At 42.9% G+C, this 17458-nt stretch overlaps 1 protein-coding gene across 1 annotated transcript in view; it reads right to left on the reverse strand.

The window, feature by feature from the left end:
- Positions 1 to 7471: 7471 nt before the first annotated feature.
- The window catches only part of hhip (hedgehog interacting protein), a 37749-nt gene continuing 27762 nt past the window's right edge, over positions 7472 to 17458 (reverse strand). The window contains exons 12-13 of the mRNA XM_024802870.2: positions 10024 to 10172; positions 7472 to 9842 (exon numbers count right to left, since the gene is read on the reverse strand). Of these exons, the coding sequence (XP_024658638.1) occupies positions 9646 to 9842; positions 10024 to 10172 (346 nt within the window). The 3' untranslated portion in view covers positions 7472 to 9645. The remainder of the gene's footprint in view (positions 9843 to 10023; positions 10173 to 17458) is intronic.

The raw sequence follows: 17458 nt of genomic DNA on the forward strand, positions 1-17458 counted from the left end.
CATCACTCTCTGTGAAATGACCTGACGTTCATGTCAATGATCTTTACTGGTGATGGGAGCTGGGTCTTTGGCTACAACTCAGCGTCAAAACAGCAGTTCTCAGTGGAAGATCCCACAGCGGCCATGCTAACAGTCCATGCCTCAGGTCAGGAGTGCAACATTCGACACCCACGGGGTCATGCACCCCATAGCATCAGACTTTCAGTGTGATATTCGTGCTGCAAGTTACTGGTTGAAATATTTATCCCAAATTACTAAACTGAGGTCATACTATTTGCCATTATGTACCAGGATACAGTGCTTTGAAAAGGAGTGGTTTAGCTAAGCTCTATGCTCCTCTGTGTTTTACCCAAAATGATGCCGTGTTCTATTTACCTCAGAAGTTGGATATTGGATTTGACATCACTCTCTGCATGCGAATGTTCCAGTAATAGAGTCAGAAAACCAAGAAAAACAGGATTTGTTTTGCCTCTTAGCGAGGTAGAGCATGTGTTTTTATGTTTGCAACCGCCATCTTGGATTGCTAACTGAGGGTTGGTGGGACTGCTTCGATCTTTTGAGCTGGAAATCGAGCTTGAGCGTTCCAGATGAAAAAAGTTAAGTCTGGGAAATGGAAATTTTAACTTCCTACTTCAAATGGAACTCAGTATGTCCCTGTTTTTGTTTTTTGTTTTGACACAGTGGAGATCCAGGAGACAAGTAGTGGGAACAGGACTTTCCCAGTGTACAGTGACGTTAACCTGAGCTGCATGAAGAAACATGGAGAGATTGCCCTAGCTGTGATTGAAAAGCGATATAATCACATGCTACTGTGAAAGGATGATTTTGTGGTCTGATTATTGAACTGCTTCCTGTTGGAGTGCTACCAAATTACTCGCCAAGGGACTTCCAGCTTGAATCAACACAGTGTTTGGATTCCTCCATCAGCTGAAGTCACCCAAATGACTGTGGTGAATGGATGTGGATAATTAATGGGATTGTTGTTATTTTACTTTAACAGTTAGTATGTAATAGTTGGTACCACACAGTGTAAAAGATGGGTGCTAATCACCTAAACTCACCTGTGTAAGGACACCTGTCAATCAGAAATACCATGCCCTTAACTCAGTTATCCAGCTGGACGAGTTTAAATATAAATCATCACATTCAAGACTTGTTTTGTGGAACACACTATCCACACAGGCCAATATTACTTTTTACACTTCTCGATACTTTAACTTGAGTTTGAGTTTAACATGGGAGTCTGTGGGGACTGACTCCCTTTAGGACCCAGCCTGAAGTGGCACCCACAGAGCTGTAGTCTCCGTTATCCCCGCATTGGCTTCATTTGTCATCTGTAGGGATGGGTATCGTTTAGGTTTTATTCGATACCAGTACCAAACCAGTACTTTTGAAACGGTGCCGGTGCTTAAACAGTGCTTGAACCGGTGCTTAAAGAATGGAGAACACAAAATTGGTCCAAAAACCTCTCATGTTCAGCTGGGTTTTTTTGTAAAAAGATAAAAAATAATAATAAAAAAAGATAACAAAAAGATAAAAAAGATAAAATGAAATAATGATAAATGATAAGTGATAAAATGATAAGATAAGATAAGATAAAAAGATAACAATGTTAGCCTTTTCTGCAGCTATGGGGCATATATGGTATCACTCTTGGATGGAAGCACTGCTTAAACAATGGAAAAAACACAAACTTTGTCCAAAAACCTCTCATGTTTAACTGTTTTCCACTTTTTCTTTGGTCATTTTAGCCTTTTTGGCCAGGGTGAAGGAAGTATCTGCCATCAAACAAGAAGACAGCCGCATGTAGCTATGATGATGTTTGCTAGTTCACCTTACATGCATTAATGTAATAACGTGGTTAGCCTACTCAACGTAAATTACACACGAACAACATTAAGCTACTCACGCAGAGAAGCACGGCTGCTGCTGCCATCATCATCCGTCATCATTGTAATATTCTGTCTCAAACTTATGAATAACGTGTTGATAATCTGCTTCGTGAGCCACCATTATCTTTATTGCCGCTCGTCCATTTCAACATCAAACACACCCACTTTCGTGACAGCAAACACTCCCCGTTGCCACTACGGTGGACCACAAGGGACAGTAAGCACGGAGTGCAAACATTATCAGCAATACAACATCTCCCTTTTTTTTTAGATGCCCACCAGTGACACAGCTGGTATACATTTCAAAATAGAACATCCCGAACCTGAGGATAAGGAACAGTTTTTCAACATTGCCATGTGTAAAATTACTGCGGCCTAAACTAACAACAACAATGCGATGTGGGATATGCACTCATTAGTACATGGACATTTGACATGTTTCCTTTTTGTTTTTTGTTAGGGCAGCGATCCGCCTACATCCTTTACATCACAGGTCAAGAATAACCCTCGGTTTGACCACTCGTCCTGATCTGGTGGTCAGTGCAGGGCTAGTGTCCATGGTTGGTGTTGTAGTGTCTCTAGATAGTGACAGGGGCTCTGCTTGTTGTTGAGCCGCACTATCTGGCTGGGTTACCAGATCGGATGTTGGTGCTGAAGGTGCCAGTGACGCCTTGGCGCCTCTCAGGTGCCGTCGGTTACGCCGTATAGTCTGTCCCTCGCCAGTGCGGATCACGAAAGAGCGGGCAGTCTCTGCAGGTCGGATGATGACAGCCGGTTTCCAGGCTCCGGACTCGTGCTGAAAGCGAATGTGGTCCCCCTGCTGCAGCCTCGGTAGTGGTGTGGCGCTGCGATTGTAGTAACGCCTCTGATGCTCTTGTCTTTCCATCCGTGTTTTTTGCACAACCGTCGGGCTTATGATGCGAGGTACCAGGTGGCATCCGGTAACAGGAAGCACTGAGCGTAGACGTCGACTCATGAGGAGCTGCGCGGGTGACCTGAAGCTGTCGACTGGCGTGTTCCTTTGCTCCAATAGGGACAGGTAGGGATCTACTCCCTGAGCATGAGCTTTATCCAGAACTGATTTGGCCGTCTTGACTGTTCTTTCGGCAAGGCCGTTGCTTTGCGGGTACAAAGGACTTGAGGTCGTGTGGACAAAGTCCCATGTGACTGCAAAATCCTTGAACTCTCGAGAGCTGTATTGTGGGCCGTTATCTGAGATAAGCGTCTCTGGTATACCATGTCTGGCGAATATGGCCTTGAGCTTTTTGATGACGGACCCTGCAGTGGTAGAGAATAGCCTTTCGACCTCAAAGTAGCGGCTGTAGTAGTCCACAACTACCAAGTAGTCCCGTCCACGCCATGTGAAGAGATCTGAGGCCACTGCCTGCCATGGCCTCTCAGGGATCTGGTGTGGGATGAGAGGTTCTTTGGGATTCGCCGCGCGCCTCTCCTGACATATGGAACAGTTTTCCACCGTGGCAGCTATGTCCTTGCCCATGCCTGGCCAGAAGAGGGCGTCCCTTGCTCTCTGCTTACTCCTCTCAATCCCCATGTTCCCAGTGTGGATTCTCTCCAGCATGTTGTTTCTTAGGGCTGTTGGCACTATAATTTTGTCACCTTTGAAGATGATGCCATGGGAGTGTGAAATTTCATCTCTGAAAGTCCAGAAGTCCAAAAGGGTTTTGGGGCATTTTTTTCTGTCCTCAGGCCAGCCATCCTGCACAGTTTGCTTCAGCAGGGTGAGCTGCGGGTCGCATCCTGTTGCAGCCTGTATCTCTGAGAGTTTTTTGTCACTTACTGGGAGGCTGTTTATCACCGAGTGGATCTGGTCCTCCATGCCTTCACTCAGCGTGCTGTCTTGGTCGGGCAATGGTTTCCTGGACAGTGTGTCAGCCACAGGTATGTCTTTTCCGGGCCGGTGCACGATCTCTATGTCGTATCTCTGCAGCTGTAACAGCATGCGCTGCAGACGAGCAGGGGCTACAGAGATTGGTTTCTTCAGTATGTGCTCCAACGGCTTGTGGTCCGACTCTACGATGACTCTCCTGCCATATATGTACGTGTGGAAACGCTTGCATCCAAACAGCACTGCAAAGAGCTCTTTTCGATCTGTGCATAGTTGACTTCTGTTAGGGTCAGTGTCTTTGAAGCATATGCTATTGGATGTCCGTCCTGCATTAACACAGCTCCCAAACCATACTTTGATGCATCTACCTGTAGCCGTAGCTCCTTGGTCGTGTCGTAGTATGCCAGTATGGGGCCTGGTTCTCTGGTTATGAGATCTTTCATTTGCTGGAAGACTCTGTCGTGGGTCTGATCCCAGATGAACTCTGAGTCTTGTTTGAGCAGCTGACGCAGCGGTGCGTTCACCTCTGATAGTCGTGGTGCGAATCTGGACAGGTAGTTCGCCATTCCAAGGATTGTCTCAAGCTCATTCTTATTCTCAGGAGGTGGCATGTCCTTTATGGCCTGCAGTTTCTTTGGGTCTGGCTGGATGCCCTCCCGGGTGAGTTTGTGTCCAAAGTAGCTCACTTCTGTGGCGCCTATGACACATTTCTCTGGATTGAGACGTACTCCTCGCTCCCGTGTGCGCTCAAGCATGGCACGGAGGTTCTCGTCGTGTTCCTCCTTTGTCCTGCCAAACACGAGGATGTCATCCACGATGGCTGCCACTCCATTGAGCCCTTCATACGTCTCATCGATTTTCCTTTGGAAAATGTCCTGTGCTGATATTATCCCAAAAGGAAGGCGCAGAAAACGGTACCTGCCAAAGGTCGTGTTGAAGGTGGTGAGGAGCGATGACTTGGTGGTTAGTTGGATGGCCCAATAGCCTGAGCGAGCATCCATGACACTGAAGTACTGTGCTCCTGCCAGCTTTGGTGTGATGTCATCCAATGTTGGAAGCGGGTAAAAAAAAAAAAAAAAAAAAAAAAAAAAAAAAAAAAATGACAAAGGATGAACTGAAGCTCTGCCATCACGTAATGTCGCATACTGCTGTTTCTGATGTCATTTATGAAAAAAAAAAAAAAAAAAAAAAAAGGAAGCGGGTAATGAGGTCTTTTGATGGCTTTGTTTAATTCGCGAGGATCGAGGCATACTCTGAGCTTCCCAGTACGCTTCTCTGCGACCACCAGTCCGTTTACCCATTCTGTGGGTTCTTTTACTTTGATGATTATGCCGTTTTTCTCCATGTCATCCAACTCCCGTTTCAGTCGTTCCCGCAGTGTGAAAGGGATCCTCCGGGGGGGGGGGGGGGGGGGGGGCACACAACGGGCATGGCGTCTGGGTCAATGTGTAAGTCGCATTCTCCTGGGAATTTCCCTATGCCCTCGAACACATCGGCAAACTCCTCCATGACATTTGTGATCTGTACTGACATGACCAGCTTGACTAGGTTTAGATCCAGGCATGCTCTCAACCCTAGGATGAGGGGTGCTGCAGTGTCTACTATGTCAAATGTCAGCATCTTGTGAATGCCTTTCCACCTGCACTTCAACTGGCATGTGCCCTTGATGTTGAGTTTTTCTCCTCCATAGCCAGATAGTGTGCGTGTGGGCGGTGCCAAGCTAACCTGCTTAAAACACTTCTTAAACAATCGGGCAGGGATGACGTTAGCAGTGGCTCCTGTGTCAAGCTTAAAACTCACGGTGTGATGCAGTGAGCCTACTTCTACGTCGGCGTAAGCCTGTTCATCGGCCTCCCCTTCGTTGCACTTTGTTATGGAATCTATGAATAGCTCCGCTTCATCGCTTGGAGTGTCAGGGTTAATAGAGTACACTGGGTTGGGTTGGTGTGGTGCTTGTGAACGGCATGCTTTGGCAAAGTGGTTCATTTTATTGCACTTTTTGCACCTCTTCCCTTTTGCAGGACACTCCTCCTTCTGGCTGTGTGCTCGTGCACATCTTCCACACACTTTTCCCATCTTATTATAATGAGGTGCCCTCCTATCTTTTTGCTGCGTACTCTGGCGCTTAGCGGATACTGCATGCGCGGGCGCTGCTCCCTGCAGGCTCGTGTGTGGGTCAACCATGGCTTTCAATTGCTCTCGTGCGATCTCATAGGAGCGTGCAATGTCTATGGCTTTTTCTAGAGTCAAATCTGACCCTTGGCTCAGCAGCTTTTCTCTGACTTGTGGTAAACTGGTTGCAAAGACAATCCTGTCTCGGACCATTTCATCACTGTTAATGTAGCCACACTGCTTGACGAGTAACTTTAACTCGGTCACAAAGTGTTCAAATGACTCCCCTTCACCTTGGAGTCTTTCATTAAACTTGTATCTGGCGAAAATGGTGTTCGTTTTCGGCATGAGGTACTGTTCAAACCTGTCGAGATATGTGGTCAGCTTTTTAGCTTCTTCATCAGACAGCTGCCATGTGTTATAAATGTCCCTGCCTCTTTCTCCTACCCACAGAAGAAGATAGCTGCACTGGGTCTCCTCGGGCTTGCCGCTTAGCGGGCCGCTAAACATTAGCTTCACATGTTGCACGAACCTCCGCCAGGCATCGGGAAGATTGGCTGAATCCCAGTCCATCCGTGGTGCAGGAACTCCCGACGAATCCATTTCGCTCTGTCGGTGGGCGTTTAGTTCGATTTACTCTGACACCATGTAATATTCTGTCTCAAACTTATGAATAACGTGTTGATAATCTGCTTCGTGAGCCACCATTATCTTTATTGCCGCTCGTCCATTTCAACATCAAACACACCCACTTTCGTGACAGCAAACACTCCCCGTTGCCACTACGGTGGACCACAAGGGACAGTAAGCACGGAGTGCAAACATTATCAGCAATACAACAATCATTTCTGCTACACTGGCAGGGCTAGGGGCCAGGACTCTACTCTTCGGGTTTTTGGGGGATGTTGCTAACTCCAGGTCCGATAACGGGCACCACACCCGCAGTAGATGTGCCCGGTGTGAGGTCTCGCAGCAAGCTATCAAATACGGCACATTTCTCGGCTTTTAACAAAATGCTATACGTCGCCAGGTTCGTCGAGTTACCTTCTTTGCACAGTATCACCTTATAGCACTTGTTGCAGGCTGCTGAGTTTGCATCTTTTGCTGTGAAGTACAGCCAGAGTTTGACCGCCTCGCCTTGGGCGTTTTTAATCTGTAGCTCTGCTCTAAAAGAACGTACGTACCTGGGCCCGCCTACTATCCTTGGAAACGTAAAATGATTGGCTAGAATCTAAAGTGTATGACATCTCAGGAAAAAAAAGCACAGAAATAAAGCACCAAAATGTGCGCTGCTTTTCGGTCTGGTTACTACCATTTTATATCAGAACCGATACCGGTACCCATCCCTAGTCATCTGTGAAGGTTGCTCCTTTTTCACCAAGCTCTGATTGAATAGGGAACCCTTTAATGGCTGTACCACTCCTTCATAAGTCATTCATGAAATGTTTTCACTCCTAATAGTTACATTTATAGTTATGTTGCTCCAAGTTGGTCAATTTTAACTGTTAAAATTTTTTTATGTTATAGTACACACTATGAACTGATTAGAAAATTTATATAAGAAAATAATTTTAAAAATAGATACTTTTTTTTAAAACATCTTAAACAAGAGAGACAAATATTTCAGACATGCTATACATTTTAATAGACATATTGATATTTCTGAAGAGAAACCAAGTTATCCCTACTTTTATTTACAATACAGGAATACAAAATTGTCACATACAGTACAATGGTAAAAACAACATAGAGAATTTAAATAATTATTTTATTTGTGTAACTACTTAAATAATGAAAATGGTTATTCTATTCACACCACGCCGTCTCAGCAGCTACAATGCAACTTTCACATTAAGTGCTAAAAAATTATAATTTTCCATTTTACAGCATGAATTCCTTTTTGATGTTTTAAGACCAGGTACAGTTGTTTTATTTCAGCAAACACAAGGAAAGCAGGAGATGAACAATAAGCACATCATTTATGGCCACTAAACTTCAATTGACTAAACTTTAATTGAAAATCAAGTTATTGAAACTAGATTTTCAAAATAAAAGCTGTGGATAAAGTACAAGGATAAATATTTTCCTTAAAAACTTAAAACAACAGCTGTCAGTTCTGGGAAGACTGGCTTTACGGGTAGTGAAGAAGAAAAGTAAAAAAATTAAATGTTCTTATTAGGATGAGTCTCGGGTTTGAAAGAATGCATCTATATGCATCTATAATAACAAACACATTCTTAAAATTTCTTGCCTTACTCTGGAAATGCTCACAAGAGAATTTGCACTTTCTTCCTCAGGTTAATGCCAGCCCTGTCTCTGAGCTCCTTCCACACTGACTTGGTGGCCTGTCGAGATCTTTGATCATCTTACTACAGAAGCACAATTCTGACGGTCTTGCTGTGGGGGTGGGGGTGGGTGGGTTTTAGATGAGCTTCACCAACTCCTCCGAATGACTATTTGCAGGCACAGACATGCGTTACTTGTACTCTGGGCAAAAAAAGAAAACATCCTCGCGTGTCTTTTATAAAAGCTGCATATGTATAAGTACAACATGAAATGACATGAACTGACGAGCTTAGTGTAAAATTGCTTTCTATAAACACCATATTCTCCCATATATTATTACGCTTAAAAAAATAAACCCTCCTCTATGATAACAATAGTAATGCTATAGATTTTTTTGTAGATTTTTTCTTGTATTACTAAGTAGGTAAGCTCTATTGGAAATATACATCAGCGCGTTTCATCCCTTCCCTTTATAGTTTTGACTTCAGCTTTCTGCTTCAGTGTGTGACGCAATGAAAAGAGTTTGTTAAACCATACCTGTGACAGTGTGCTGTGTGAACGTGTGGAGCTGAAACTACTCTCATTGCGCTTTTAATAAATGTTGAAATTAATTTTGAATAAAAAAGTGAATGAAAGGAAAACGATACAGTGCATGGGATTCGAACACTCCGTTCAAATTGCATGAAACTGGCGCTGACAAAGTACAATGTTCTCAACTCGCTCATTCCTACGTCTGTGTGTAGATCCTCTCTGTACACTGATAGCAAATGAGTGATACGTTCTTTATACTGTAAATTGCTGTTTATGACTATGTACCCACAAACTGAACACAACATAAATGAGTCAACACAGCCTTCCTCTTGTTAGTGCTTTTGGAATAGTAAAGCAAAAAGCACTGCAGGCTCTATGAGACGCATGCCTCGTGCTCACAGTCTGAGTGCGTAGACATTTATTTCTTTGCTAGGTTTTCAACGGACCGTGAACACAAACTGCATCTTGAGCCACCCAATTCTGAATCCTTAATGAACTCCTGAATAATCAACTGTCTCCACTGAAATGCCTCAAACTCCATTTTTCGTAAGGCAGCATAAAAGTCTCGGGGTTTTAACAGTCCGCTCCGGCAGAGTTCCTGTTCCTGTGGAGCCAGTGAAGGCGTTTTTAGAGCAGCAGAGGAAATGTCTTAGTGGAACTCATCAATCAGCTGTCTGCAGGGCTCTCTGAAATGTGAACACGGCTTGGATGCCAGGCCTGGTGTTCAGGAACAAGTAGCTTATAGGTAAGGAGAGGAAAAGCTTGGTATGGTGATGTGGTTTAAAAGCAGTCTGATGGGGTCCTGCATGTGTGTGTGTGTGTGTGTGTGTGTGTGTGTGTGTGTGCTTGCCCGTGAGAATGTGAGGGGAAATTAAGGGGCCACATTTAGCAAACCTCTTTAAGAGTCTTTTGAGGGCGAAAGGTAGATGTGTGTAGACTTGAGGATGGATGATGGGGAGCGGCCCCCTCCGCACACCACTATACGACGTACTTGGTCAGGTCTAAGAGGTACGAGGTCATGTCGATGATGTGGTCCACTATCCCGCCATTCTCCTGGTCGTTGGGCATACCCCGCTCGCTCTTCTCACACTGGTTTCCGGAGTAGCCACTCTTACACAGGCACTTGTTGGGCTCCACGCAGACTCCTCCATTGCGGCAGGCTGGTTCACATTTGGCTACAGTCACAGGGTATGAGAGAGTGAAAACACTTTAAACTTTGTTTTATTCAGACGTACTCTGATTTCTGATTAGGGAAACTATGGCAGATATTACTGAACATCTTTTCCACATCTGAAGTGAAAGAACACGTCGATGTTGGTCCATGTTATACGCTGAGGGCGACAGATGCACTCTTACCGACTCGGCAAAATTGTCCTTCCCAGCTGGGGTTGCAGCAGCATTTGCCGGTGGGAGTACAGCGGCCGTTCTTACAGTGTCTGGAACAAGCTGTCATCAGCAGCTCCGGTGGCTCCACCTGATGCTGGCACTCCTTAGGGGTGTAAGGCCTGCAGCAATTGTTAAAAAAACAGAAGAAGACAAAGTAAGTATTCAGCAGACAGAAGCCTCTCAATATGGTGATTAAGCCACAGCGACACAGCGACAATTTATTATAACCAAATAAATAATACAAGACATTTCAAGTTAATAACCGGAGAACATATTTCAACTCTTAATAATAATAATAACACAGAATCAGAATTGTGTTGATTTATGAAGGGAAAATGTGGTTTAAAGGCATGTAGCTTTGGTATAATTCACTGTTTGGATGACTGCATGTCAAGAGATGTGCTATATGTTGTTTAAATTCTACCTATTAATCAGCATCTGCCTCAAATGAATGAACTGCTGTTGTGTCCAAAACAGAAATCAGTCATTCAGCGTCCACGGGTCGTTTAATTGGGCTTACACAAGTCTGTTTAGAGGTTTGAGCCTCGCCCACAAACACATTTAGTTGCCAGATCACAACAGTTTCTACAAAGTTTCACGCAACCTTTAAAAAAAAAAGTCCTGTTAAACAAAAAGCTGAGACTAAACAAAAACAAAACACTCATCCAACTCACACTGGCTGAGCTACACAGTAACACTATACCATGATTTAGGATGGGACTGTAGGAAATGTGTTCTATTTAAGCATCTAACACTTGACTGTGATGTATTGTGGTAGCTATTTATTTACCGCAAAGCTATTTTTGAATGGTACAACAAGACAAATCTGCCATCGCACGCTGCGTCCGTGATCTCAGATTTTCGAGCCTATCAGGTTTTGTTGATATGTAACTTAAGTGGGAAAGCACTTTTGAAGTGAGGGACTTTAAGATGTAAACTTTTAACTTGCCAAGTTAAAAATTTATGTATTTGCTCCTGAAGGAGGCGTGTGTTTCTTTTTCCAGTGACATGCTGTTAAAGTGACGGCGGCTCTTTTTCTACGTATTACCAATTAATAGCAAGTTAATATTTAAGCGTGTAGTTGGGACATGAGCCGCTTCATGTGTGGTTGTTTTTATTTTGAATTCTTATTCGAAGAACGAAACGACATACGGGGTTAAAGCATGGCTCCCACAGATATGAACACGGTTTGGAAAATGCACACAGACACAAACAGAAACATCTCCACACCATATGTGCCAAGTTTGAACACCAGAGAAGCAAATTATTCCATATTAAGACAAACATCCAGACACGCACATCAGCAAATGGGCTGAAACACAATTATTTCATATCACGCTCCACAAATCTGGAAATAATACAGTGAGTGCGTAATCAAGTTCGAATGTGAAGCGTCTGTTGGTGCCCACACACACACACACACACACACACACACACACACACACACACACACACACACACACACACACACACACACACACATTTGCTAGTGTGTACATTTGTGAAAAGGAGAGAGAGGAAGAAAAATAGATGTGTAAACATTCTGCTACAAAACATTGTTGGACATTAAGGCGTGTGTGCATATGTCTGACACACAGGCAGGGTAACTGGACTCTTGTGGACCGGTGCTGGTATGAGAGGCGTGAGCAGTGAGGTCACTGAATGTGTATGTATGTAATTCTCACTCCACGATAGGACGGGCCTCATCAATCATGGCAGGGGAGCAAATAGTCAATCAGCAGGAGAAGCCAAAACTAGATTGAAGACATACAACCAGCAATTTGTATATTAAAGCTCAAATCAGCTATTTTTAGAATACATATTACTTCCATCTGGGTAGCTGTTCCTATGGTAGTCACGTTTTACGTTACAATAACATCTCAGAACTTATCAGAGTCTTACGATTGTGTTCTTTCCTGTTTTACCTGTCTCTAAGAGCGAAGGCTGCCCGCAAATGGCATCAATAAGCTTTTCCTCCATTTCTGAGTGTCGGAGGTGTCATAAGAGTTGCTCTGACAGGTTTTGGTAATGCGGTGTAAATGCCAACCTGGATTTGCATGTAGTAGCCCCACTGAGCAGGTTCTGTGAGTAATGAAGCTCCTCAAAGTGTTTACTTTGTGTTTGTTGTGGAAGCACCACTAGATACTCATTCTATTCTGCTTTGGTGAGGTGCTGATCACCTGTTCCAGCAGTCGGTACTTCGGTATAAATTATTTTCATTTTACTTGCTGTACAGATTTAAATGAAAGATGCAGTTTTATTACAAAAAATACTAACAACTGGGGGATAAATACACTTGATTTTGTGCATACTAATTATATATTTGAAGAATTTCACAAATATATGTTAAATAAAGAAAATCTTAAATGCTGATTTCCTGATTTGAAAAGTGTGCTGCAGGTGTTCTGACAGACACACTGCCTGTGTGTATGTGTTAAAGTTGCTTTAAATTTTGAGGATGGAGTGTCGGTGGGGGTTGATTCCCATGCTCCCATCAGCACCCAACTCCATACTCCATCTCTGCTGGCTTTTGTTGCTGCAGGCTGCATGTAGTTAAAAAAAAAAAAAAAAGAGCAAAAGAGGGGAGAAAACAGAAAGAGAAGGAGAGGGAGAAAGAGTAAGAGTCCCTAGAGAATTGGGGGGGCTGGTCTGTAGCTAACACTGTTAATAGCAGGCAGGGGTCAGCAGTGCTACTAAACAGCCTGTACGACTGCCAGGGTGGCTGTGAAAACAGCACCTGCTGGTAGCACCACTTGACAAAGGCAGCTGGGTCAACAGCCACTGTGGGAATTTATCAACTTTGGGAGGGGTGGCGTATGTGTGAGAGTAAGGGAGTGGGAGAAGGCGATAGTGCTTCCACAAGAGTTACAAGTGGAGAGACAGAAAGAGAACAACTAAAGTCAGAGAGTGGTATGAGACACTGATCATGCCATAACTGAACATAAAACAGAGCAAAAAGTGACAAAGCACGCAAGCACAGCTGCAAAGATAACATACAGAACAGGGCAGATGAATGCAGGATCAGGTTCTTTCTTTGTGTCCTCTCTTCTTCCCTTACGTCAGTTAAACATTAACAGTGACCATCCTTCAAATCTTCCATGTCGAAGGAGTGCGAATGCTCTGCCTCAAACTTGTTATCAGTGTGTATCTGTGTTTAGCTTGTTAGCTCGCAGGGTCTGTTTGATTGACACGAGGTGTATGTGAGAAAAGGGCTATGGAGTGGTGTACACTGTGCACTCTAACAATGGCCTAATCAAACGGCCCAGTGTGGTCTCTTTTGCTGTTTTGTCATCCAACTCCATTGTTTGGGGGCTCCTTTTGTAGCTTCTTTCCTTGTTTTAATTGTGTAAGAAATTTACTGTGTATTGTAGGAGCCAGGGCTATTCAGTGGGACTAGCAAGCAGCTTTGTCAAGGGGAGGACCACAGCGGAGATGTAGGAAGATTTAGGAGGGATAGGAAAATAAAGAAAAGACTTTTTTTTTCCTGTAGCGTGCTGGGAGCTGGCGTACCACACACGCACACAAGCTCGCATGTGTGTGTGTACCCACCACCCACATGGTTTACATCTATGCACACAACACACAGAAAAGCACACATATAGATAAATATATCCACGAAGGAGCACCCGTGGTCTCCTTCCTCAGCACATCTAGTGATTTGTGACTTCCATGTCTAATGCAGTTCATAAAGGAGGTCCCAGGGCCCTATTTGAAGTTCACTGTGTCTTTTTAAGGGCTCTGCTCACTGTAATTCAATCAGTCTAGCTTGCAGCTGACAAAACCCGAACGTGTGAAAAGTCCTTCTCAATACTGCTTTCCCTGTGACGAGCTGCAACATGAAGAATGGCAAATTGCATTTTGTACCAGAAAGCAGCAGGAGATCTGGCTCTATATGTTAATTAAGCTCCTGCCAAGGACTGACCATAGGAGCAAGGTGGGGGTGCAACGTGGGGATTCTGAATTATGATGTGATAAACACGTAACTTTACTGTATGACCCTCAGAACAGGTAAAAGGACATAAAACAGGTTTGTTCCTGGCACAAATATAATGCTTTCACTGTACAAATAATTGTTATTAAATGCAGACTCAGTGGGACAGAAAAGAAGCAAAACCCAGGCCCTGAATACCTGCAGTATGTTCGAGGCACACTCAGGAGTGCAGAACCAGGGTTACTGATGTATGTTAAAGACAAGCAACAAAGGGTAGAAATTACATTTAATCACTTTGCTGTGGAAAGGTGAAACATTAAACATGCTTCCACAGATACCTATTCTTATCTTCTAAACTCTAAGGTCCTCTCATTGATCGTTAAACCACAACCACATCTTACAGTCACCACACTGAGATACGGTCAGTAAAGATATTAATGATAAATATTAATGCATATTTCTATCCCACTGCAACACCAAAAACAAGCCGCGCCTTTCTACATTCTTGCTTTCTCTCGCGTACAACCTCAGTCACACCACACCCATTCGGCATGTTTCAAAATGCATGGTGGCCTATTTATTATTGGAGGGGTACTCCAACTGACAAACAAATACCTAAAAATGAAGTCATTTGGCCAGGACGTGTTTACACAAACACTGCTGAGGGATTTTATGGTTGATGTTTCCTTGTAAGCCTTTACCGCTCCCCTAACGGTTCCTCTTTTTCCCACTCTATGTTCCCAAACACAGAGTTGATTAAAACACAGCGTGAGATGCTATACCGGGCCACAAAAACCACCACACTCTAAAACAAACCTCTGTCTGAATGGGCTTCAGAGTCCAGATGTCCCTGCAGTAGGGAAGAGAAAAGAAGGGAGGACCACCAGACTTGATAACGTGCTGGGGTCAGACACGTTAGCTACCCTATTCATTTCCCCCCCTTTGCCCCCTCTCTCCATCCTCCCTGTAACAAAATCCTAATAACGAAGCCAGAGTGTATTAGGAGTCAGGACTCTAACACCACAGGGTCCACACAAACTAAACAAGTCCAGTTGATGGTGGAAAGAACTGTTCTCTGGGAGAAATGCGTCCAGCAGCCATGCCAGAAAACATAAATACGAAGCAAGCCATCAGGGCCCCCTTTGAAACATCTGTGCTGTAATTAACTGTGCTAATGCCTGGGTGGCACTGCCGTCACCCAGGAATAATAAGATGTGAATATGTTTCTATTGTGTTCTTTCTCCTCAGTATGCTTATGCTACTTTATTTACTTCTCTTAATCACAAGCCACTCATTCACTTGAACCGGTAGGCCTACAGGATCTTATGCTCTCATCTCCCTGCAAAAGCACTGATTAAAAAGATAAAGCACAATCACTGAGTGGGTTTGGCTTGAGACTTTATATGCAGTTGGTTTGAATTACAAAGTCTTCTTATGTTTGAAGTGATTTCTGTACTGCAAATATTACGGATCAAACTTTTTATACATCCCTCTTGTATTTTTGTGGGTCGAATTCATTCCGTTTTCATATTTCCTCATCTTGAGTGACAAATGTTTTTCACATGTACTTGGCTCTCCAAGCAGAGTTTATAGATCTATCACTATCAGAATGATTTCTAATACTGCGATGCATATGGTAAGGATTATGATATGGTGACATGTACTGACATATAAATGATGAAGCTGCACTTGTGCACATGTTCCCTCCACAGCTAATTAAGCATTAAACTGGAAAAGAAATGGATTTCACCTCCCAAAGGGAAGTAGACGTGTGCTGGAGGGTTCGAATCCACCACCCAGCTGTGGCCTTCTCTGCCTGCGTGTTTGAGCTTCCTCCCACAGTCCAAAGATACGCATGTTAGGTTAATTAGTGCTTCTAGACTGGATGTAGGTGTGAATGGCTGTCTGTCTCTCTGTGTTAGTCCTACAATAGACTGGCGACCTGTCCAAAGTGTACCCCACCTCTTCCCCTATGACAGCCAAGATAGACTCTAATCCCTCTGTGACCCTGAATTCAATAAGTGGAAGAAAATGAATGGATAGTGTATCTACATGGATATTTTGGCTATACAGAGTTTGTCCATATCACCCTGTTAGTGGTTAATATGTTGAAATGTCGCTACTTGACAACAGGTGTCTTTGTCTTTTCCCTCACACTTACCAAAATATCACTGTTGCATATTTAGCATCTAACCAGTAGACAAAAGTTGAATAAAGCAATAGAATCAGTGCTGCTAGCAGTGTTTTTCTAAGCAAACAATTTGAAAGGCTATTTTTTTTTCTCCAGTAACCACTCAGCATCCATTCTAGGAAGCTGTAATGTGCATAAACAATTCTACTTGCAGGAATGTGTGTAAGCAGTGAGGATGACACTGTTCTTCAATGTGATGATCTGTGAGTAACTAAGATCTCATAATATGCTGTTAGGCTCATCTAAATTTCACAACAAAACAATCACAGCATGAAAATAAAGCTGGTGGTTTACTGTAGTTCTTCCATCTGTAATAGGCAGTCCTGATTAGGGGTGTTAACGGATATGACTTTGCTAACAGTGAAGTATTCACCTGCATTAACACTTATTCACACATTAACACATATTGTAAAAAATATGTGTGTGTATATATATATATATATATATATATATATATATATATATATATATATATATATATATATACACATACACATATATATACGTATATATACACATATATATACACATACATACATACATACATACATACATATACATATATCTCAATACTAAGAAACTAACTGACAATACAAAATTAATACTGATTAGATCATCTTTAGCAATAGTATTGATATCAGCACACACACACACACACACACACACACACACACACACACACACACATCATAGATAACTGCACAGAACCTAGCTGTTGTCTACAAGCATTATCCATCTACCGGTAAGTATTAACAGTTACCTTATAGCCACACTAGCTGTCTATTATCATTAAGAAAGAGGCTAGCAGCTATGGCTAATATAAAAACAATGATAACCTTAATGCTTGAGAAAACCTCCTGCCTGTCTGTAATCCTAATACAATGAGTTCATTTACCATGATATCACAAATATTTGTATCTAGAAAGTATTGTGTTTCTTTTGTTTTTGATCAAAAATAAAAAATATGGTGCCAAGTCACGAAAAGTGCAGTGCGACCTCAGCCAACCTTACATGTTTACCTTACTGTATTTTCTTTATGTCTGGCAACCTAAAAATGCTGTCATCATTGATGTTATTCGTTTTATTGTTCTAAGAGGAAGTGTAATTTTTATCAAAATCAAAAATTCAAAAATTGTATCTAGTATTTAGAATATTTTCCTGGGTATAAGGAAAATCAAGTATCGTGACAACCTTAGTACGTACAGCGTTTGCTGCTTCACCTTTCAGATATCATCCTCCTGAATTATTTTTCCAAACTTTAGCTGTGATTATGAATTCATGAT

The sequence above is a fragment of the Maylandia zebra genome, linkage group LG6 (genome assembly GCF_041146795.1).
Source record: "Maylandia zebra isolate NMK-2024a linkage group LG6, Mzebra_GT3a, whole genome shotgun sequence".
Classification (NCBI taxonomy): Eukaryota; Metazoa; Chordata; class Actinopteri; order Cichliformes; family Cichlidae; genus Maylandia; species Maylandia zebra.